The sequence below is a fragment of the Argopecten irradians genome, chromosome 1, assembly GCF_041381155.1.
Source record: "Argopecten irradians isolate NY chromosome 1, Ai_NY, whole genome shotgun sequence".
Classification (NCBI taxonomy): Eukaryota; Metazoa; Mollusca; class Bivalvia; order Pectinida; family Pectinidae; genus Argopecten; species Argopecten irradians.
In genome coordinates, this window is record NC_091134.1 from 21,153,196 (window position 1) to 21,178,208 (window position 25,013).

Sequence of the window (25,013 nt, forward strand, 5' to 3'; positions counted from 1 at the left end):
GACATTTACATTGACTTCAATCCAAATATCAGATAGTTTCCGAATAAGAACCAAGTTCACGTGTGATTTCATAACACGAGAGATTTCCGCAATGGCGTCTGTAGAAACCATTTTTCACTTGTTTTTACGTGTTTAAGGACACGACTAGCATGTAAATAATCAATGGTAAGCTATTCAGTATGACAGATGAAAAGTTTTTTAGAGGTGTTTTTGTTAATCGATCATTTTACATATTTAGGTCGTTAAACAAATACTTGCATAATAAACCAACCCTAAGAAATCGCACATTGCATTACTGTGTTACGTGACAGGTCATGCAGGATGGATCATGTACTTCAGGCGTCTGGCTAGTTATATCAGAAAACGTATATAGATATCTACAAATGTATATTTTTGTTTTTGTAAAAATAAAACTCAAAAACGTACCTGCGCATTAAACGCGCAAAAATATGGTAGTGTTTCATGTGGTCTCTGTCAGTGTCATGCCTCAGTCTGTATGGTAAAGTGCCCTAAATTCGTCAGGGACCTGTTTTCGTCGTGTTTACAATTTTGCTTATATCTCATGAACTATCGCGTGATTTCATAAAGATTGTCGTCTAAAAAGCAGATGTTATCAAGGAAGATTTGTCATGCTTAAAAAAGATTGTGTGCTATAACCAAGTGATTTTATAATAACGATGCAGCAATACCCCAAAATGAACGTATTTTAACAATATCAACAAAGTACCGGAAGTCCGTGTCTGATCATGTGATTCATAGCCCAGATTTTGGTTTATTTACAAATAATTTTGGCGATTCAACTTCCCGAAATTTTTGGTGTGGTACTGTTGAAAACATAAAGTTATTCTATGTAAACTGAGGTGTTCGCCACTTTCCATGACCAAGAGGTTTAAATACTTAAAATCGATGTAACAACAAGAAATTTGCAGCTTAAATACAATCTAATCGATGTGACAACAAGAAATTTGCAGCTTAAATACGATCTCACAAGCCCCTACTGCTCAACATTTATTTGGAATTACCTCAATTTTCGTAATAAGCCAAACAGCCCCACTGACGAAAATAGGTCCCATTGAATTGTATCGGCCATCACCCAACGACCGACGGATAGATATCTTCCGCGATAGATAAATATATAACGAATTGACAACAACTTGTTGTAAAAGTAAGACAAAATATCATATATTTGTGTTGATAAAATTGGTACATTTTATTTCTTGCTGGTTTGTTGATATCTGAGATTTGATTACCCTGATGAATATTGGTCCTTCAAGGGTTTATAGAAACATGAATTTTCACACTGGAATCAAACCAACTTGACGCGAATGTGTATTTTTAGCTCACCTGGCCCAAAGGGCCAGTGAGCTTATGTCATGGCGCGGCGTCCGTCCGTCCGTCGTCCGTCCGTCTGTCCGTCAACATTTCCTTTAAATCGCTACTAGTCATAGAGTTCTGCATGGATTGTAACCAAATTTGGCCACAAACATCCTTGGGGGAGGGGGAACAGAACTTGTATAAATTTTGGCTCTGACCCCCCGGGGGCAGGAGGGGCGGGGCCCAATAGGGGAAATAGAGGTAAATCCTATAAATCGCTACTTGTCCTAGAGTTCTGCATGGATGGTAACCAAATTTGGCCACAAACATCCTTGGGGGAGGGGGAACAGAACTTGTATAAATTTTGGCTCTGACCCCCCGGGGGCAGGAGGGGCGGGGCCCAATAGGGGAAATAGAGGTAAATCCTATAAATCGCTACTTGTCCTAGAGTTCTGCATGGATTGTAACCAAATTTGGCCACAAACATCCTTGGGGGAAGGGGAACAGAACTTGTATAAATTTTGGCTCTGATCTCCCAGGGGCAGGAGGGGCGGGGCCCAATAGGGGAAATAGAGGTAAATCCTTTAAATCGCTACTTGTCATAGAGTTCTGCATGGATTGTAACCAAATTTGGCCACAAACATCCTTGGGGGAAGGGGAACAGAACTTGTATAAATTTTGGCTCTGACCCCCCCGGGGGCAGGAGGGTTGGGGCCCAATAGGGGAAATAGAGGTAAATCCTTTAAATTGCTACTTGTCATAGAGTTCTGAATGGAATGTAACCAAATTTGGCCACAAACATCCTTGGGGGAAGGGGAACAGAACTTGTATAAATTTTGGCTCTGGTCCCCCAAGGCAGGAGGGACGGGGCCCAATAGGGGAAATAGAGGTAAATCCTTTAAATCGCTACTTGTCATAGAGTTCTGCATGGATTGTAACCAAATTTGGCCACAAACATCCTTGGGGGAAGGGGAACAGAACTTGTATAAATTTTGGCTCTGACCCCCCGGGGGCTGGAGGGGTGGGGCCCAATAGGGGAAATAGAGGTAAATCCTTTAAATCGCTACTAGTCATAGAGTTCTGCATGGAATGTAACCAAATTTGGCCAGAAATATCCTTGGGAGAATAAGAACTGAGTTTGTATAAATTTTGGCTCTGGTCCCGGGGGGCAGGAGGGGCGGGGCCCAATAGGGGAATTATAGGTAAATCCTATAAATCGGTACTTGTCCTAGAGTTCTGCATGGATTGTAACCAAATTTGGCCATAAACATCCTTGGGGGTAGGAGAACAGAACTTGTATAAATTTTGGCTCTGACCCTCCGGGGGCAGGAGGGGGGGCGCCCAAAAAGGGAAATAGAGGTAAATTCTATAAATCGCTACTTGTCCTAGAGTTTTGCTTGGATTGTGACCAAATTTGGCCATAAACATCCTTAGGGAAAGATGAACAGAACTTGTATAAATTTTGGCTCTGACCCCCTGGGGGCAGGAGGGGTGGGGCCCAATAGGGGATTTAGAGGTTAATATTAAAATTCCTTCATAAAAGAAACAATGAACCTGTATTCAGAACATTACTTGGCATTACAAACCAGGTGAGCGATACAGGCCCTCTGGGCCTATTTTTCCCTTTTCTTACTGAACATGTATCATTATCCTTGTTATATGTACATTGATTATATGTCACATTGCTAGCTAAAATGTAATATTTATCATTGTTGTCAATGCACCTGACACCTTGACAGTTACATTTATTCCCCTAATTGTTGATACATGATTAACCCCACGATTAGCTAGTTGATTAATGCCTGGATACCCATAGGGCTCTGTGTCAAGTAAACTTACTTGTGCTGATAAATGCGTAGTCTGATGAAAAATCTTATTATCTTGCCATAGACATAGCAGACCAGTAATGAGTCAAATAAAATAAAAAATACGTGCACATCACATCGTCTTAAATGCTTCCAAGACAAGAGGTCAGTTTGTCAAAAGCAGTTTTTACTTTACAATACTGTCTTTGTTGGGTTCATAAGAATGTTTAACACCCCCTTTCCTATGTCCACAAAATGTTTAATTACTCTATCTGAAATAAAAACAAGTATATGATAATATTTTGTTCAGATTTGGAAGCATGGGCAGTCTGGAGCCTGGTTCCTTTGACACCAAACTCCACGAAGCTGTACGGTATGGTGACCTAGATGCTGTGAGAGTGGCCCTGCAGCAAGGCTATGATCCGAATCTGATAGGCCTGTATCAGTGGAGTGCTTTACATGAGGCATCACACAATGGAGAGGAAGATATTCTCAAACTTCTACTTAAACACAAAGGCAAGAATCTATAATGTATTTTGTTACCTGACACTCTATATAAATGTAAATGAAGTAATTTCGCCTATTGACCGGTCAATAGTTTTACTGTTGACTGGGGCGGAAGTTTGCGTGCGTTTATTGTTGAGGTCATAATTAATTGTTGACATCATAAACACCGGCTCGCCGGATCAACCCAAATGCCTTATTCTTTCGGGGAAAGTCTCTCTCACCAGAAGCTCAGTGATCAGTGTCATATTGCGGTTCAGGTAACAAAACAGTTGTTTCATGCCTTTTTAGTCAACAGTCAAAACTCTTTCCCGAGGTGTTGGGACCAACCCTATAAACTGTTTCCCTCGGCAAACTTGTTTCCCAAGGCCAGAGGCCGAGGGAAACAGTTTGTAGAGTTGGTCCCAACACCTCGGGAAAGACTTTTGACTGTTGACTAAAAAAGCATGAAACTACATACTGTTTAAGTCCGGTGTATGTAATGAAATCTCCTGTTATCTTATGATATTTTGAACTGTTTTTGCTGCACATTCAATGAATTAAATAATCTATTTACATTTGATCAGATTCTTTATTGATAACTATGGAGATTTCAGGTACACAAAAAATATTTATAGCTTTTATGGCTAGCACTATGCTCTAGTATGTAGTTCAAAGTTGAGCAAGGTCAGCTCCTAGCTGGATGACCATTCTATTGCATTTCTCAAGCATGTTAGAGAAAAACAAAGATTATCACTCAGTTAAAAAAAAAAGTTTTATACACTTCTAAACCATATACCGGTACATATGTACATACTGTATAACACATTTGAATATTTATCTCATATGTTGTAAACGTATGTTGATTAAGCCATGAGGTCTCACTTTTATATATTGTAAATAGTGTAACAGAAGAGGAGAAAATGTAGAGATTAGACTGCAGTTCGGACTTGGTACCTTTGAACACTAGCTATATATAGCTGGATGCTCTACCAATTGAGCTACCTGGTTGCCAATGATCAACCCAGTTCAATTCGGCTACTTTAGTGATATCCTAAAATCAGTTTTCATTTTGCCTCAATCTGCACATAGGTCATTTTTTTTGTGTATATATTATAGGTAACCCAGACAAACCAGACTCCTTGGATGGATTCACAGCATGTCATTACGCCGCCCAGGCCGGCCATGTTGAATGTCTCTCTATGCTGCTTGATGCTGGAGGCCACTGGGATGTCACCAACAAACAAGGGCAGACTACTCTGGACGTTGCTGCAGAGGAATGTCGAAATATTTTAAATACAGCTAGTAAGTATATTTTGCTTCATATTCATCCTTTATGTTCAAGCCTATAGCTTATTCATCATAAAAATTTGTATATATGCATTTTATCTTTGCGAAAGTCAAATGACATCTCATGATCTAGTTGCCAATGTAAAATGATGGAAATATTTCTTATGTATTACATCAACACAGAATGTAAAACAGCTGAGAGGGATGGAAAGACAGATTTAGAAATAAAGGCTCCCCCAGTAGAGAAGAAAGAAGTGATAAAAGACGATGTGTCAATATCAGGAGAATCAACATCAGAATCTGTCAATCAAGAAGCAATAGTGAAAGACAAGAAAACTAAAGATCCAGGTATTGTTTAACCAGTTGCTCTGCTTAAAATGATTTTTTTATTGATGATTCTGATTATGAGAGCTGTTATGGCCGTGCATATATAAATCAAAAGTTCAAGTTACATATCTGTACTGTTATGGTTGTATGCTGAGAACACCATTGTAATTGCATGCTCAGAAAACTCCACACCCTCTTAGTACTGTTACGTTTGTTGTTTAAATATCTGTATAAATATTATTTTAATTAGCCCTACTGATTATATCTGTATAACATTATCTACCATATTTCAGCTCTGGGATATCTCCATCTGACATTTGAATACCATGCCAAGAAAGCATCACTAAAGATCAGAGTATGGCAGGTCACAGATCTACTGCTACCTCCACGTATGTATATAATTGTTGTAAGGAAACGTCACAGATTTTGTGGAAAGGTTAAGTTGTGGGTATATGTATAGTAAATGATGTGTGTGCCCATCATGTGTACAACATACGCTCAGAATGATATTCCGTTTTTGTATATTACAGAGTTGCCTTTCTAGAAGGTAAGCATCAGTTGTGATGTCATTGTTTTAGGAACGAAATTCACATCGTTTTCTCTGAAAAATATGATGTTATGCTTGCAACACATGATGTTACAGTCAATTCCTACCCACAAGGGCAGATAACTCTGTAATATGCAAATACAGAATAAATAGCTGAATATGATTATGTTTTAGTCGATATCTAATTATAATATGTGAAAAAATATTAGATTATATATCAGATATTACAGGTAAATAGCAAATTAGACACTTTTTTTTAGATAAATCAGCATACCGCGGTAAGTTCCTTTTTAAAATGTTGAAAGATAATGTTTTACTTTATTTGTAGCAACTACCTCAATGATCCATTCCATCTACGTGAAAACTTACCTCATGCCAGACAAGAAAAAGAACTCAAAGAGAAAAACAGAGGAGGTACGAGTTGAAAGCACAGAGGCCCATCTTCAAGTAAAGAAAGGAAGCCAGGGGTACCAACATGTGTATGCCCCGACAACATTTAAGTTTACTAAGCCTCTGGAGTACACAGATGTCACTGCTGATCTCGTCCAAAATCGTAGTGTACAAATTGAGGTTTGTATTACTCAGAAGTATTCCAAACGTAGCTTTCTGATTGGCCAGTACCATATGCCGCTGAAGTCTGCTGTGCGTAAATTGGTTCGTACAAGTTATCCATTAATTCCCTGTATGAACCACACTATTCCTAACAATATGAAGATCTATTGTGCCTCCGATCTCCAGGTGACGAACTCGGCACAGGTATTTTATAGTAATCCAAACATTCGCAGTTTATCTCTCAGTGATTTTTCCGAAGGATCTGAGCGTGCTCTGAGTGAACTTGAGCTCACTGGAGTTACCATTGGAGAGGAAACGCTATCACCCTCAGACGATTATGTGGTGAAAGTGAAAGATTTTGATGGTTTAGAGGAACCCAAGACTTCACTCAAACGGGTGACAATTCTAGAGGATGAGGACTTTAACAAAGATGTGGTGAAGGTCAATATGAAAAAGGTTACAGGGTCAAGTGTTTATAGTTCAGAGGTCAAGGGGAATGAGTCAAGTGTGATTGATTTGTCAGATCACAGTGTAGATTCTAATACTCACACAGTGAAGACAGAGTCAAGTGCATTTGTACCAATACCAGAGAAATCAAATCTCGGTAAGGATAAAAACCAACAGAAAAGGAAATACAAAGGGAAACACACAGCAAGCCAGGAACCAAACTCCAGGCCTGAGACTCCAACTTGGGACTTTTATGATTTTGACACAGGCACTAGTGTCGTAGAGATTCCGTTTGAGGACTATAAACCAGACATGGAGAGACCTACTGTACACAAACCCACGGCACATACTGCCGCCCCGATCTGTCTGCCCATGGATACTACCATGGGACTACAGGCAGAACGAAGGTCACAGCGACAGAAAGAGCAGAAATCAAAAAATAAAATGGATACAGTTCCTGTTATAGTAGTAACACAGGACGATGATGCCAAGTCTAAACCAGCTGACCCATCAAAAGTTAAAAAACTTACAACACCAAAAAAATTCATCGCTAATGTCATGCCACGCGATGTTGAGATTGATATGGGTAGTTTAGGTGTGAAGTCTAAACAAAAAGGTCAAAGGTCACAAAATGGTTCAAAGTCAAGGTCAAAAGGTGTTGCGTTGGAGGTTTCAGCAGATATACATGTGGATGGACATCAGAGAGTTAACAGTGACACATCAATCGAGATAGAGCCTGAAGAGTGCTACGTCATCGATTTTGAAGAAATTGACGACAGTAATTCCATCATGCAATCAGACTTATTAAAACAACACAAGGTACCAATGCAGGTGTTCATTGATGAAACTTATGATAGTATGGACGAGTATAGTGTCAGTTCAAACAAAAGCGTCAATTCTTCCCTATCACTGGGGGCAAGAAAAGTCCCGGACAAACAGATATTTCCTGGAGAGGATGATTTGGAAGTTATTGAAGTATGAAACACCAAAAGTAAAACAGTGGATAAGAATTTTTCTATTTCATATATTCAAGATGCTATTTACTAGTATATAACTCATGATGTACGATAATCAGGTTTTAACATTTTGTCTCATTGATCTAGAATGTGGAATTAAGAAAATGAATTAGGCTTTTGGAAAAAATTGTCAAGATAGGCTTATTTATTTATTCTCATGCATATTGCTTAATCAAGCATACATTACCACACAGTATGTTACTTTCTAATATTGCCCTCAACATGAAGACAGTCACTTTATTAAATCAAAGTCACAGAACCCTTTGTACTAGGATCTTATAAGAGTGAAAAGTTTAGTCAGAGCAAAAACCTGGAATTGTCAAATGAACATGGTCTTTGATTCTTTTTGGTTTAAGTGAATGAGCTTTCAACAGTAATTCAAGGGGAGATTATAACACTATTCTTATCTCATATCATAAATATTTATATCATTTATCTTTGTATTTTCATATCTGGTGCTCTCTTAATTTGGGTTTCTAACCTAGCTTTAAATTACTGGCAGCGATGGAAATATTTTTATGAAAATGTAAATGTTTGATTATTTATACCTATACATACAGTATTATACTGTATGCGGTTAATGTATTAGCTTTATATCAGTACAGATATAAAAAAAAAAAAATTTCCTGGAAATATTCTAACTATATATACTTTTTTCAGAGATCATTAGTAAGAATTGAGATTGATAAATTAGGCCAAAAAAAATAATATGTCTGTTTAGGGTTACCCGACTGTCCCTAATTTTTTTTCCCCACTTTTCTCTGAAAAAAATTAAAAGTCAGGATTTCAATCTCAGACTCCAGTACTGGTCATTATTTTAGAGTGAAAGACACTGAAAAAAAAATCTCCTGACCTACCAACCCTATTTTTTTTAGCCAATGTAACCCTAAACAGACATATATTTTTTTGCCTAACATTGTACCAGGTACATTAAAATGGAGAGTTTTGGAAATTTAAAGTATACTGAATATTTGTTTTAATAATCCTTTAAACAGTAGTTATTATGTATTATGTATTCTAATATTAGTAATATTCTTGTTGATATGTATTTTTTCTGTACAAGAATGTACTAGAATATTTTACTGTTATGTATCTATACCAGCTATCTAGTATAGTAATGTTTGATACAAATTGTTGGTTTGTAGCTTTCTCTTGTTAATTTTGCTTTCTTTGGTGGATATTAATGTTTGTGGCTAGCCCATATCCAACAATGTTTGTTACATAGCCATGGTTCCAACATAGGCTCCTGTTGATCAACATAATATACTGTGATATTTTGGTCCCAATTTCTTGAAACATACATTTGTTTTGTACTTAAAACGTTGAAAAGAAAAATTACATCAGTTACATAGTGAGGTGATCTACATTTTAACTTAAGTAATAAGTTTTAATTGCTTAGAGAAATTGGGACAGATCGTAGCCTGTTAGGCCTGAAGTTCACTAATCTTTATTTCATATCGTTTACAACATGATAAGAGCCCTAGACACTTATAAGGTCAGATATGGTTGACAAGAATGCTTTTGTTAGATATTACTGACATTTTTTTCAAAGTATTACATATCATCAGCAGGTATTTGATTATTGTACATACGATGGGAGAACATTGTTGGTGATTCTTTTTAAACTGTTACTTTGTATTCCACCATGTAAAACTTTTATTGAAACATTACATGCATGTATATATATATTTTGTGAGAAATATTTCATTTTAAAGACTTTCATTTTTTTTACAAAAAAAAAAACAAACCCATAGGACTTGCCACAATAATGTATATACCTAAATGTAATAAGAATATTGAGAATATATACAGGTAAAGCAAATTGAGATTTACTTTGTTTTCCAAAAATGCTTGAGTTCTTCAATGATCATGCATGTTACTTTTCATCATATTGTTTCTGATAGGTTTTAATGTTTTCCAACTCATCCAGGCTGAGGGATTTTCAAAACTACTTCCCACTGTAGATTTATATTTATAAATTCTTGGAGACCTTTGGCCTATTGAAGCACTTGTACTACCTGTGCTACATATACACTACTTGTAAGTGGAATTTAGGAGGTTTTGGTAATTAAAGCAGAAATCAGTCAAAGGTGTTTCTTGTGCCGTTAAAGGTAGTTCTTCACACCATAGCGGAGAGTGTTCTTTTAAAATTGAATAGTTGGGTTAAATAATTGTAATATAAGAATTGTCATTATTGTAGCGTTATTTTTATTTTGTGTGTTTTACTACAGAAAGACTGAATAAGACTGGACCTAATATGTTTTTTAACTCTTACATATCATGTATATAGCCAGTATTGAAAATGTTATCAATGTGTGTAATCTATTGTTAAAATGTTTCTTGTTATTATTTTTCATGGTCTTTAGCAGACCAAATGTTCTCTGTATTAGCAGACCAAATGTTCTCTGTATTAGCAGACCAATTGTTCTCTGTATTAGCAGACCAATTGTTCTCTGTATTAGCAGACCAATTGTTCTCTGTATTAGCAGACCAAATGTTCTCTGTATTAGCAGACCAAATGTTCTCTGTATTAGCAGACCAAATGTTCTCTGTATTAGCTAGCAGACCAAATGATTAAGTATTGAGACTAATGTGTTCAAAATACACATTAGTTCCTTGGTAGTGCTTTTAAAACTTTACATTCCTAAGCCATTATCTTAATGTTGTTAGGTATTTTACCACAAATGTGATATATGTAACATGTGATATCTAGCACCACATTTTACCCAGACATCATGAGGTGACCAACATCAGACGCATGATAATATATATATATAATTCATCACTTGATAATGTTTGTACATACATGTATATCAATTTCCGGCCATACTCTTATGTATTTCTTTAATTATTTTTTTTTTATAACTTTTTTCATCTTTTAAAAACTATGCAACGAACATTTTACTTTGTATGTGATATCAAGATTTTATTACTGTGTACTGCTATTTTTAATATGAAAGCTAGATTAGATCATATATATATTGTATACAAATATGATATGTATACATAAGTTGTGAATGCCATGTAAGGATGTATTATATATGTGCATATATACTTAAATAATTTGTAAATTCTGAGTAAAAAATGAAGTGGGAATATTTGGTTATATAATGTAATTATGGTACTTCTGACAAATGTGTAGACTAAATATTGCAAATGATTTTATCATATGAACAAACATCATGGATAACCTTGAGGGATGTTACTAGGTTTTGAGTAATAAATGAAGTGGGAATATCTGGTTATATACTGTAATTGTGGTACTTCTGACAAACGTATATTAGGTAGACTAAATCATAAAAATAATTTGATCAGATGAATAACGTCATGGGTAACCTTGAGGAATGTTAGTAGGTTGATTTTTAATTTATTTAAAATGCTACAAGCATTGTAAAATTAAACAAGAGGCCCATGGGCCTTAGTGGTCACCTGAGTTCGAATATAGAATGAAACAAAGACATATAAACACTATATATTAGTCCATCAGGCCCTTGAAATCAGTCAGTAATTTTATAACTTTGACTTTTCAATCTATGAAGAGTATCTGGTTCCATCAGAATCTGTGATTTCAGAAGAGGTTTTTTTTCTAATTTTAGTCATTTTTACCCCATTCGGTCCTGCCCATCTACCCCTGGGGGTCGACCAGGACCAATATGGATAATGATGCTAAAATGCTATTGCGGGGTAATAATTCTAACCAAGTTTGAATCATTTCCTATGAAAATTAAGCAAATAATGCTCATAAATGTGTTTTTCCAATATAAACTATAATAGATTTGACCCCTACTCAGGGGAAAGTCCAAAATACAAGGGCCATGAAATTCACAATTTTTGTAAAGAACCTTAAAAAGACCTTTTAATCTATGAAGAGTATTTGGTTCCATCAAATCTATGAAATCAAAAGGAGACTTTTGAAATTTAAGCCATTTTGACCAATTTTGGCCCTGCCCTCTAGCCCCTGGGGGTCGGCCAGGACCAATATTGTTATGATATTAAAATACTCAGGCTAATAATTCTAACAAAGTTTGACTAACTTCATATTACAAATGACCAAATAATGCTCAAAAATGTGTTTTCCCTTTATAAACTATAGTAAACTTGACCCCTCCCCAGAGGGGAATGTGAGGCCCAGGGTCATTATATATTTCACATTTTTTGTAAAGGACCATAAGACCTTTCAATCTATGAAGAGTATTTGATTCTACCATTTCTGGAATTTCAGAAGATTTTTGAAGTTTTAGCCTATTTGACCCCTTTTGGCCCCACCCCTCAGGCCCCTAGGGGGCTGGGACCATATAATTCTCACTTTTGGTTGATCTTTGGCTATGGAAGGTTTTTGCAAAATTTCAACAAATTTGGTTCAGCAGTTTTGGAGAAGAAATTGAAAAAGTAAATTGTTTATCGCCATATGACGGACAACACATGACGCACGACAGACGGCGCATGGCGGACAAAAGGCGATTAGAATAGGTCACTTAAGACTTCGTCTCAGGTGACATAAAAACATTTTACCGATAAAAATTGTCAACTTCAAAATAGACAAAGTTGTGCAATTATTTTAGGGTAATACAATTTCAAATGCTCAAATGATGTAGATAGTGAATGGTTAGAATAGAGCATGGACATGATTATAGTTTAGTCTTAGAGAAAATAACTGAAGTGTTTAATAATTAGACTTCCATTCAGTTTGAATGAAAATATATAGATACTTTATTATATAATAATAACTATCAGTCTTCTAATAATTTATAAACATTGTTTTTACTCAAATCGTTTTATGAAATTACAATTGCTGAATTAAGGTCTGTGATAATTTGTTGATTGTTAGGTATAGCTTATTCTTTATCTTTTATTATTTATTTTTTCTAACTTCCTGTTGAATTAAAAAAAAATGTGTATATAACATTACTGCACTGTATATCATTACATGTTTATGTTCTAGAAGTGAATTCAAATTAAACATCAAAATTTGGGTGTCAAAATTTTGAGAAAACATGTTTCATTTGAATGAAGCCCACCAAAAATGTTTTAAACAGATATAGCTATAGGCTATAGCGCAAGCATATTGAAGAGCTGGTTTTAATCAGATTGGCAGTGCAGTTTCACAAAATTTCACCTTCTTTGATAAGAGAATGACATAGAATATTTGGATTATTTCATTTTTTTTAAATGTTCTATACATAAACCACATGTTTTGGGCTAAAATCAACTGAATTCACACGAAAATGCCTTAAAATGTGGTTAATTTCACACGAGGAAAACTTAAGGTCAAATAAATGTAATTTCAGGTCAAATTAATTCTTGACTGACCACGAATTGATTTTTTTTTGCTCATTTCAGTTGATATTGACATGAAAATTTACACATAGAATTCAGATTAAAAGTTTACATGAATTTACTTCTTGTGTTTCATTGTAAAATTTGGTAATTTAACTACCCAGTATTTCATTAAATTAAATAGTTGTCTCAAAAGCCAGAGGAATTATTACATTTATATTTTTATTCAAGAGTATTTTCAACTGCAATGTATATATGCAAATTCAAATGTTCTTCATAAAGTTTGAGTGCAACTTCTGAGTTATTTTTGGAGTAAACGGCATCAAACTTGATATGTTAATAAGGTTTAAATGTAAATTTGGTTAATGACAACAGTAAGTGTTGTATTTGAACAGTCGGGCAAGGATGGCTAAAGTCGGTAAAAATGGTGTGAATGTATCCAGTATAATTTCTTATGAAATAGAAAAATAAAATCTCTCGTCAAAATCTGTATGCGTACAAAGAAATTTATTTAAACTATAGCAATTCTAAAACGTCCTCCCGGCTGACTATGTCCATGGTTACATTTCCACGCAGCCTCGCTTTCAATGCTTTCAACTTTCTTTTTTTCAATGGTCAGAACTGGGAAACGTAAGCAGAACTTGACCGTCGTATTTATATGTGAAAACTTTTGGAAGGCTAATGAACGCATTTAGACTGGTTTTCTTTGCCCGACTATTCACTTTAAAAAGTAAAAAATATTTCATTGCTGTAATTCATAAAGAGATCTAGATAGCATTCTAGGCCTGTTGTAATGATATTGTTATGTTTTATTAGGAAAGTGGTCGACTAATGACCAATGGTTGTGAGGCAGCCACAACTTTGTCATCCATTCCATGTTTATATACAATGCAAGCAGGTTCTTGCTGAAATGTGTTGCTGCAATATATATATCTCTGTGACTGTCTTTACATTGTATACACATATATTCTGGTAATAAAACAAACTAATTAAAACTAAGTTGATGTGTTTATTCTCATTCATTTAATATTATCTCCCTTGACAACTGATTTCAAATCCCATTATCACAAAGTATATGGAAATCTCAGACTTATAAATCTCAAGGTTGGTATACATTTGATTATCTCCCTTTAAAACTACCTGAGGCCATCTTCGTTTATACAGTTTGACTGGTTTGACATAGTCATTTTTTTTAGAATTAATGACAGACCTGGTGATTTTATATTGTTTTCAGACAAGCCTTGACAAAGCCCACACAGGCCTGTATCAAAAGCTGCAGTTCCGTCAGGATTTATACTTGAAATTATTACGTTTACAAAGGTCTAACCAGTCCAACTGTATAAATGAAAACGGCCTAGGTGTTCAGGATGACAAGTACCAAATATTTACTGAATATTCTGTACAGAAATGAACATTCAGGCTTGCATGCATGAGAAATGTAGACCTTCAAAGTACATGGTTGACTAGTTTATGTTAAAGTTTTTTATTGACTCTGGCAAATGCAATTTAATTCAGATTGATTGGCCAAAATTTAAAAATTGTCAAAAAGTTGCATGTTCTTTAAAAAATATATGAACGGTTTGTGCAGCTCGCTCATCTTCATTGTTTAGTTTCTCAACTTCTACATCATGAAATAAATAATTTATGCCACCATGGAATTATGTAAAACTGCTCATTTTTGTTGGAATGTGTGCATTAACTAAGTACATGTTTTTAGTAGTATATTTTACGTATTTGGAGTTTATATAACAGATTTCTCATGTAATAATTTGCTAAAGGACTATGTATGGTTTGGGCCGCTTTTGGCCCCCAAATTCGTCAAATTTTCAAAACTATTATTTAGTATTCAAATTGTTAGATTTAACATATTTAGAACATCCTTAAAGATGCTCCATCGCTGACAAATGATATTTTTTCACTATCAATAACAGGAGCAGACGATTTAGCATTTTTCTTCAGATACAAAAGTTACTTACTTTACACCATTACTACCTTTGAAAAGTTTGAGCTTCTAATTTTACTTCAAGTTAAAAATATGACAAATGATTAATTGCATCCCAAAAAAATTCTGTGTCACTATATCCTATATGGAAGGAAGTACTGATTGCACATGCACCAAAGGCAAAATAATTATTTTATATTATTTTTTGTGTTAATTAGACATTATATATAAACGATCAAACACCAATTATTATTCAACTGAGGAATATCATTTATGCTTTGTCGGCGGTGGAGCATCTTTAATTTAAATGTAATGATAGTTTTCTTATTTTAGCTTCAGTTGCCATGGTAACCTTTCGAAATATGCATAAATTATGGAAATGTGGAAATTTTGACAATTTTGGACAAGTTTTTGTTTTAGAAACCATAGATCGCATCCTTACCAAACTTTATATCTCTCCTAAAGATGTATAAAAGATAAAGGGCATACATATTCTCAGTAAATATTCAGTTTGTTCAAAGATAAGCTGTATAGTTTCATAGACAAAAACTGGTCAAAATTGTGAAAATTTCCATATTCTCATAATCTATGCATATTTTGGATGGTTACTATGGCAACAACAGTTTCAAAATTATAAAACAGTCATTATAGTTGAATCAGGGATGTACTAAATATTTAAAATACAACAAATTAATCACTAAATAACAGTTTTTAAAAATTGATGGATTTGGGGACCAAAAAGGGCCCAAACAATACATAGTCCTTTCCCATAAAGAAATTTAAAACTAGAAGATATAGACACAAATCCACATTACATAAACACACTGGTATCACAATCACGTCTTGGACTTAAAAACACACTTTGCAGCAGTTACTTTAATATACCATTGATATGTCATGGTGATCAATTCATTGTATAAAAATGATCTTGTATTCATAAAGCATCAGTATTAAATACATGAGCATGTTAACAAGATACTGGAGACAAATTATCTCTTAATCCAATTTAGTTAAAACATACCCAGTACTCGATCTCGCTCTGATGGTGTATCGATATTCCTCTATTTAGTTACCATGATTAGTAAAGCTAACATGATAACTAAGAGAATACGTGTATAGAAATATAAAAAATTCACATAAACATTTAATCTGAGCATTTTTTTTTCAAATAACATTGTGGTATTATCTGAACACAAGAACTTCAGAATTAAATAGAATATTTTTAGACATGGTACTGAAATATCAGTAAAAAAATTGATGTCCAAGTAAACATAATTTGTTTGGAATGTATAATGATAAACAATACATTCATTCATATCAACATCAAAACTATAGCATTGGACTTTGTCATGGAGTTAATCTTACTATGCAGTTGTATAAATAAATACACTGCATACATTGTCTCTGTACAATACGTACATTTGTATATAAACATTATCATAATATATTAATGAAATGTCGTCAAATAACAAATGCTTGCTGTAGAAACAATTGAGGAAATGAGGTGGTGTCGATATCATGATAAAATCAATCAATATATTAAATATTTATATTTTCTGCTTGATTACACAAGGAACAAAGAGTGGATCAGATTTGGTATACAAGATTATCAGGAGTAGCTCTGCCCAGCTAGATGAGTATACTGACGAGCGTCAGGATTTTGTATGTTTAAATCAGATTTAAACAAAGAGGTAATTTCATCAATAGTCTTTCCTTTAGTCTCTGGAACTTTAAAAAAGGTGAAAAGCCAGAAAAATACCAGCATTCCGATGAACGGGAAGAATGAATACTCAGCTATGGCCGCCTATAAAAAAAAGCGAAGGAATTATTGTGCTGATATACTAATGTGCCAAGGGTTAAATCAATACACATCTCATCATAATATATCAAATTTCTTTAAGAAATAGACGAAATGCCAGATTTGAAAGGTAAATCTGCATGTCAAGTGTATTATACATGATATATCTTGCTTAAGTTTCTTTAAAGTTTGATTGATCAAACTTTTATTTCAAATTAAGGAATTTCTGGGTATTACTGGCATTTTGGTTACACAACTTTTCTAATTTTAAACATAATTTATGAGAATAGAAAATATGTGCACATGTATATTTGTATCTAATAAATAATTCTGGGTGTAATGAACATGACTAAATATCTTACATGAATTTCCGGATAAGAAATTCCAACGGTAAAGTTTGCCAGCCAGTTGGTCAGTACAGACAGACTGACCGCAGCTGACCGTGGTCCCTGACTAAATAACTCAGCGACATAAAACCATGGTATAGAGCCTGGTCCTGTGGCGAAGGAGATGATGTAGGCACTGACAGCTACAATACTGACATAGGACAACCACGGAACATCGTCCTAAAAATAGACAGTCATAGTGTTAGTGTATAGGACAACTACGGAACATCGTCCTAAAAATAGACAGTCATAGTGTTAGTGTATAGGACAACCATGGAACATCGTCCTTAAACAGGAGGTTATTATGTCAAAGTATCGGGGGACATCCAGGGAACAGCGTCCTAAAACAGGAGGTTATAGTGTTAAAGTATATAACAGCCGCGGAACATTGTCCTAAAACAGGTGTATAGTGATAATGTACAGGACAATTAAGGAACATCCTCCTACAAGAGATCCAAGAGGGATCTTGGCGCCCACCAAAGAAAGATCTATGTCTGACAATGGAAAGAGGGATCTTTTCCCTGCTTTTCAAACTTTTTCAAACACATGACATATAAAATTTGAGACAGATCGCTATAGTACTTTCTAAGAAATAGTGGTAACAAACTTCAACAATGAAATCTAAGATGGCGGCCGGTTGGCCATCTTGTTTACCGATCAGTCCCGAAAGGCATTATGCATCAGTCCTAAAAGGTACTATGCACAACTAGGGCCCTAGGGAAACCTATATATGAAATTTGAGAAAGATCCCTTCAGTACTTTCTGAGAAATAGCGGTAACAAACTTTAACAATCAAAATCCAATATGGCCGTCGGTCGGCCATCTTGTTTACCGATCGGTCCCAATTAACAATATGCACAACTAGGGTCCTTGGGGAACCTTCATATGAAATTTGTAAACGATACCTTCAGTACTTTTTGAGAAATAGCGGTAACAAACTTTAACTATCAAAATCCAAGCCATCTTGTTGACCGATCGGTTCCAAAATGCAATATGCACAACTAGGGCCCTAGGGAAACCTATATATGAAATTTGAGAAAGATCCCTTCAGTACTTTTTGAGAAATAGCGGTAACAAACTTTAACTATCAAAATCAAAGATGGCCACCTGTCGGCCATCTTGTTGACCGATCGGTCCCAAAATGCAATATGCACAACAAGGGTCCTAGGGGAACCTACATATGAAATTTGAGAAAGATCCCTTCAGTACTTTCTGAGAAATAGCGGTAACAAACTTTAACTATCAAAATCCAAGATGGCTACCTGTCGGCCATCATGTTCACCGATCGGTCCCAAAATGCAATATGCACAACTAGGGCCCTAGGGGAACCTATATATGATATTTGAGAAAGATCCCTGCAGTACTTTTTGAGAAATTGCGGTAACAAACTTAAACTATCAAAATCCAAGATGGCTGCCTGTCGGCCATCTTGTTGACCGATCAGTCCATAAATGCAATATGCACAACTAGAGTCCTAGGGAAACCTGTACATAAAATTTAAGAAAGATCCCTTCAGCACTTTTTGAGAAATAGCGGTAACAAACTTTAACTATCAAAATCCAAGATGGCCGCCTGTCGGCCATCTTGTTGACCGATCGGTCCCAAAATGCAATATGCACAACTAGAGTCCTAGGGGAAGCTACATATGAAATTTGAGAAAGATCCCTTCAGCACTTTCTGAGAATTAGCGGTAACAAGAATTGTTAACGGACGGACGGACGGACGGAAGGACGGAAGAACGGACGGACGACGGACCACAGACGAAAGGCGATTTGAATAGCCCACCATCTGATGATGGTGGGCTAAAAATAGGAGGTTTACAGTGTTAATGTATAGAAAGGAAGGGAGTGTACCTTTAAACATATATTAGGACCTGAAATTGATTTCAACATTGCTTATTTGGTGTTTATTGTATTATATTTTAAGCAATAAGCCAACCTACCAAAATTTTTATTTATATGTTTTTCATCTTAATGTATTGTTGAACAAGATTCTATTTATTTACCTCTAACAAAATATAGGGGTAGAAGATATATGTATAAAACTGCTGGAAGAGTTCAACTTACCTTAAAGATCAGGGTTAGAGAAAGTACAACACTGAAGATTAACATTCCCCCGAGACCAACCAAGTGAAGGGTTCGTCGACCAAGCTTATCCATGATGTTCGCCGACACAAACGTCATGGCAACATTTACAGCTCCTGTGCCAAGGGTGGCGTACTGGGCATCAACCTGGCTCAATCCAGCGCTTTCAAATATCAGAGTGGAGTAAAATATAACCTACAAGTAAAAAACCATGATAGAAGTATAGGGTTCACCCCTAAAATTCTGTAATGAACTGTTCCAATATTTGAATTAGAAGAATTCAAAGGTGTACTTAGAGGAGAATACCTGTAAGTGTAATAAATAGTTTCAATTCAGATTTCAAGATAACAAAAATTTAGATTTTTTTTCTTATTTCATGAACCTTGCCAAATAAAAGATAAAAGTGAGCAATTACTTTATTCTCACATAAGTGTACACAAACTAATTGTTTTAACACATAACTTCAAAAACCTGATGCAAAACCATCTGATCATCATTCAGAACCGACAGATAAAATCTTGTTTGATATTTTTTGCATTCTTACAGCATTAATGCCACTGAATTGCTGAGACAACTGTAGGACCAGGCTTATAATCAGAGGAGTGAAGAGTTCTCGTCGCTTGAATAGGTCTGTGAAGTGGAACTAAAAAAAAAGAAGAGGAGAAAACAGAAATTTTCAAATGTTACAGGAAGCACACAAGAGGCCAATTGGGCCTGTTAGTAAGTCTAGATTATTCATTAAAAAAATCATAATACATAGTGCTTGATGACAGGTACCTAAAGACAAAATGTGTTGCTTTGTAGAATTTTAGTAATTGACAATAAGGTTGTTGAAGCAGAAAGATGATGGACAACCAAATGACAAATGGTGACATCAACAGTCTAGTATATGATTACTATAACCTTCTACAAGGTTAGAGCAGTATATTTTCACTGATTTAGCCTCACACATTCAAAACCTTCTATGTGAAAACACAAAACTTATCTTCTGTGTTAGTTACCTTTTCAGCCCTTTTTGCCTTTTCCATCTCAGTTGCCATTTCTTCAATTTCGTCACTGACATCAATGTCCTTTCTCAGCCATATTAAAGCTAAAACAGAAAATAAATTGAAAACTGTCAATAAAGATGTACCCAGGCACATATGTCTGGTAACTATATAGTAATGTACTTTCCTGTGTTTTATCCACAGCCTATATAATTTTTACACCAGAATATGCTTAATGCGAGTTAATATCTACCAATGTGGGTATTGGTGGAAACAACTGCAAAAAAAAAAAAAAAAAAAAAAAAAAAATCAAAAAAATTGAGCTATATGTTTTTTAACATGTTGATTCCCCTCAAATTTCTATCTAAGACTACTGTTCTATGCTCACTAGTGACCTTTTTCTGCCATGTCCTCATTGTCCAGGTTTATCATCAAGTATCGTGGACTCTCTGGACACCAGGTGAGTGTGAGTAGCTGGAATACCATTGGTACTAGGGTGCAACCTGAAATCAAATATATCTGTAATTAAACACTATAATCCAACAATGGTGACAACAACCCTTTATGCAAAAATTTTATTTGTAAACGTCGACTTATTGAGAATATCAAAACTTTCCCAGGAAAATTACATTTACTTCTAATGGCAAATGAAAATAGTCTTCTTATTAAAATAAAATGAAACAAGATTCTATCAAAATGAAGATTTTCTATCAATATGTAAATAGGATATCAAATTTTTGCTTTATTTGTTTCTTTGCTAACAGACATAAGGATCATTGAAGGATCAAAACCCAAGCAATATACAACACTAATAAGCTGTTTTTCAAGCTCAAATATATACTTCATAATAAATAGTTCCACATCTGGGTGTACATGTTCGATCAAATCTCTGAGACAAGAGTTCTCTGACAGATAGCTTACCTAACAAATAGTTCAATGTTTCCAGTCTGGCAGTACATGTTCGAGTCCAAGAATCTCGGAGACAAGAGTTCCCGGACAGATAGCTTACCTAACAAATAGTTCCATGTTTCCGGTCTGGCTAGTACATGTTTTAGGCCGAGAATCTCGGAGACAAGAGTTCCTGGACAGATCGCTTACCTGATACAATGTTCCATGTTTAGTCTGGCTAGTAATGTTTGAGGCCAAGAATCTCAGAGACAAGAGTTCCTGGACAGATAGCTTACCTAATAAATAGTTCCATGTTTCCGGTCTGGCTAGTACATGTTTGTGGCCAAGAATCTCAGAGACAAGAGTTCCTGGACAGATAGCTTACCTAATAAATAGTTCCATGTTTCCGGTCTGGCTAGTACATGTTTAGGCCGAGAATCTCAGAGACAAGAGTTCCTGGACAGATAGCTTACCTAATAAATAGTTCCATGTTTCCGGTCTGGCTAGTACATGTTTTAGGCCAAGAATCTCGGAGACAAGAGTTCCTGGACAGATAGCTTACCTAATAAATAGTTCCATGTTTCCGGTCTGGCTAGTACATGTTTTAGGCCGAGAATCTCGGAGACAAGAGTTCCTGGACAGATAGCTTACCTAATAAATAGTTCCATGTTTCCGGTCTGGCTAGTACATGTTTTAGGCCAAGAATCTCGGAGACAAGAGTTCCTGAACAGATGGCTAACTGGTTAAATGTTCCTGATAATCCTCGTATAGAGGTAGGCGCTATCTCTGACAGGTACAAGGGTACTATGGCTGTGTTTATACCTACAACAGAATCTTTGATCAATTGCTTCACAAAGACATCAAAACTTCTCTGATTAGTCAATTAGAGTACCGTTTTAATCTTTAAGTATGTGTCTCACCAAGAGTAAACATTTGATATTGAATGAGGAAAAATTATGGGTTTTCTCGTTTCCATTTACAGAAGACCATTACTACCAGTCTTGTCAAAGGTTATTCCTCCATTGTATTGTACAGAGTTATATTTTCTCTTGCGATTATTATGTCATATTTTTTTAGCATAAAGTTACATTTCTACGCAAAAATATGACGTCATTTTCGTGCACAAACTAATGACGTAACAATCAAAAAGATATTTTCACAGTCAATGCTGCAATCTGATTTGCCAAAAGGGAGAGAAAATATCAAAATTGACATATCACTGGAGTAAAGTATACCGCTTTTATGTTCACCGTAATACCTAATATTTCACTGCGAAAAATGTAATACTGTGCACTCACCACAACAAAGACCCACTACAAATCTGCCTGCTATGAGCATTTCATATGACTTGGCAAACTTGGACGAGATGAGCAGACCACCTGCCACAAAATTAAGTAAATTATTCCTTAACAGCCCACCTTTCCTGCAGAACAAAATAGAGCAAAAACCATTATTATGACATCAAATCATCTACTCCACTTGTAATCAATGTCATTATACACATTAAAATTGCAACATGTTTGAACACTACTGGATATTTATGCTAGTGTAAGTATGTGTAACCCCTTTTTGAATAAACAGGTCCTTTTTGGGACATTTTTAAAAGGATCATGATAATGATTTCCTGAAATGTAACACCATATAATCATTAATGTTATACCTAGTGCATCAATATTAAATTTTTTTTTCTTTCATTTTCAAATAGTAAAGTATTGAAGATAATAATTATTATCATAAATATAATATCAGGTAATAGATGTTTGTATGTGTAATTATTTCACTGTTTCCTGTTAGAATGTCCATCATAATATAATGAAAATGAAACATCAACAAGCCATTGTGGTAATCTGGTACTATGCCAGCTAGTGTACAGTGACTATACCATGCCCCATACCTGCCATATCTGTTGGCCAGGTAACCTCCTGACAGACCCCCTATCATACCCCCAATGGCGAAGATGGACACGGTGAAGGACCAGAGGAGGGTGAGGAGGGAGGAGGACATGTACTCGCCATTCCTGTCATAGTAGGTACTGTTGTAGAAATCCTGGATCACCTGTAACGAGATAGCCAGATGTGACAACTCAGGTCAACCATAACAGATTTAACATCATCTAAAACAAAATTTTAAGTTTGATTTTAATTAAATTCATTTTTTCTCGTTATTCATATGCTTTTAAAAGCATGACTTTTTATCCTCAAGTTTCATCCTTTACTAATTTAGTCTACAGATACTGCCGACTACTTTGACAGGATGAAAAAGCTCGGATATGTCGGAGTGACTCACCTGTGATGATATGTCGGAGTGACTCACCTGTGATGCTCGTTAATATGTCGGAGTGACTCACCTGTGATGATATGTCGGAGTGACTCACCTGTGATGATATGTCGGAGTGACTCACCTGTGATGATATGTCGGAGTGACTCACCTGTGATGATATGTCGGAGTGACTCACCTGTGATGATATGTCGGAGTGACTCACCTGTGATGATATGTCGGAGTGACTCACCTGTGATGATATGTCGGAGTGACTCACCTGTGATGATATGTCGGAGTGACTCACCTGTGATGGCTCGTTGATCACACCAGAATTGAAGCCAACGATGAACGAGGAACCAAGGATTGAAGAAACAATGGAGAAGCCTAGATGAGATGTGATTTCCTTCAAACAGAAAAAAAGTTATTCACAATAAAATAATGTAATTAAAAATACAGACACAAATTTTTAAATTATCAAGCAATTTTAATGCATTTAAATTTAATTCAGTTTACTTTGATAGATCAATATCATAAAATTCACAATACATATATGTACATGTAATGACATCAACAAGTTTACTGGGGCTCTAACTTTTAACATTTAAATTTACATCTATTCATTTTCATGTAATTATTTTTCCACAGATATTTTTTTCTGATGAGAGAATTATTATCGCTTTCAAATAATATTGGACAGATTTTCCTTGCCATTAAAATATAGCATGACTTTTTAGCATATCGGATCACCTTAATTGATTCCAAGAGATATATTTGTACAATATAGTGTAAACCTTGCCATACCGGCCACCTCTGTATAAAGATCACCTGCCAATTTTCTTGGGTTCCAAATGACCAATTTCAATACAATTCAACCTGTGCATAAAGACCACCTGGCTATAAAGACCACATGGCTATATAAAGACCACCTGGCTATAAAGACCACATGGCTATATAAAGACCACCTGGCTATAAAGACCACCTGTGTATATAAAGACCACCTGTGTATAAAGACCACCTGGCTATAAAGACCACATGACTATAAAGCCCTTTTTTCGCTGTCCTTGGATGGTTTGACTACATACATGTATATGTATGCTGTGGAAATAGTGATAATCCATTAATATTATCAGATTATAGGTTTCTGATTGGGAATCTGATCATTATTAGCTTAAAATTTAATCTCAGAGCAAAATTATTAAGTAGTGTGATTATAACAGATCGGACGATAATCGACCTCTGATGTGATATGAGGTATACATACCAGCACGTGTTATACATTTCCTTGTACATTTCGTATGTACCCGGTAGTTCCTGCATCTGATGTACACGTACATGTCTAAAACCGCTATAAACGGTTGAAATAATAGTTAAATTAGTGGCCTCAATTACCTTCTTCTCTGACGGTACAGAAATGGAGTCTAGGATATCTCCATTTTCTCCATAAAGAAGAGATGTGTGTTCATTGTCCCTGTCATCGTCCTCGGAAAGGAGACGTGACATCGCCTTACAACTGATAGGATTTGTTTACTATGATCCGTCCACCATTTTGTTCAGCAAAATAGCTAGGTCACGTGGAATATTATCACATGACTCTACTTTATGATCTATAAAT

At 35.4% G+C, this 25,013-nt stretch overlaps 2 protein-coding genes across 2 annotated transcripts; one reads left to right on the forward strand and one right to left on the reverse strand.

Annotated features, from left to right (window-relative positions):
• The first annotated feature begins 57 nt into the window (after window positions 1-57).
• LOC138320534 (uncharacterized) lies at window positions 58-14,057 on the forward strand. The gene is made up of 6 exons (XM_069263560.1): window positions 58-165; window positions 3,430-3,635; window positions 4,722-4,907; window positions 5,076-5,240; window positions 5,513-5,608; window positions 6,095-14,057. Exons 2-6 carry the CDS (start codon window positions 3,440-3,442, stop codon window positions 7,744-7,746), a joined length of 2,295 nt encoding a protein of 764 aa, XP_069119661.1. The 5' UTR covers window positions 58-165; window positions 3,430-3,439; the 3' UTR covers window positions 7,747-14,057.
• LOC138320540 (solute carrier family 2, facilitated glucose transporter member 3-like) lies at window positions 14,054-24,950 on the reverse strand. The gene is made up of 11 exons (XM_069263574.1): window positions 24,791-24,950; window positions 23,706-23,804; window positions 23,037-23,197; window positions 22,441-22,565; window positions 21,794-21,964; window positions 20,650-20,757; window positions 20,270-20,358; window positions 19,813-19,911; window positions 19,251-19,463; window positions 17,161-17,364; window positions 14,054-16,804 (listed from the first exon to the last, which is right to left on the reverse strand). The coding sequence occupies exons 1-11, from the start codon at window positions 24,899-24,901 to the stop codon at window positions 16,610-16,612; spliced, it is 1,575 nt and encodes a 524-aa protein (XP_069119675.1). The 5' UTR covers window positions 24,902-24,950; the 3' UTR covers window positions 14,054-16,609.
• Window positions 24,951-25,013: the final 63 nt, after the last annotated feature.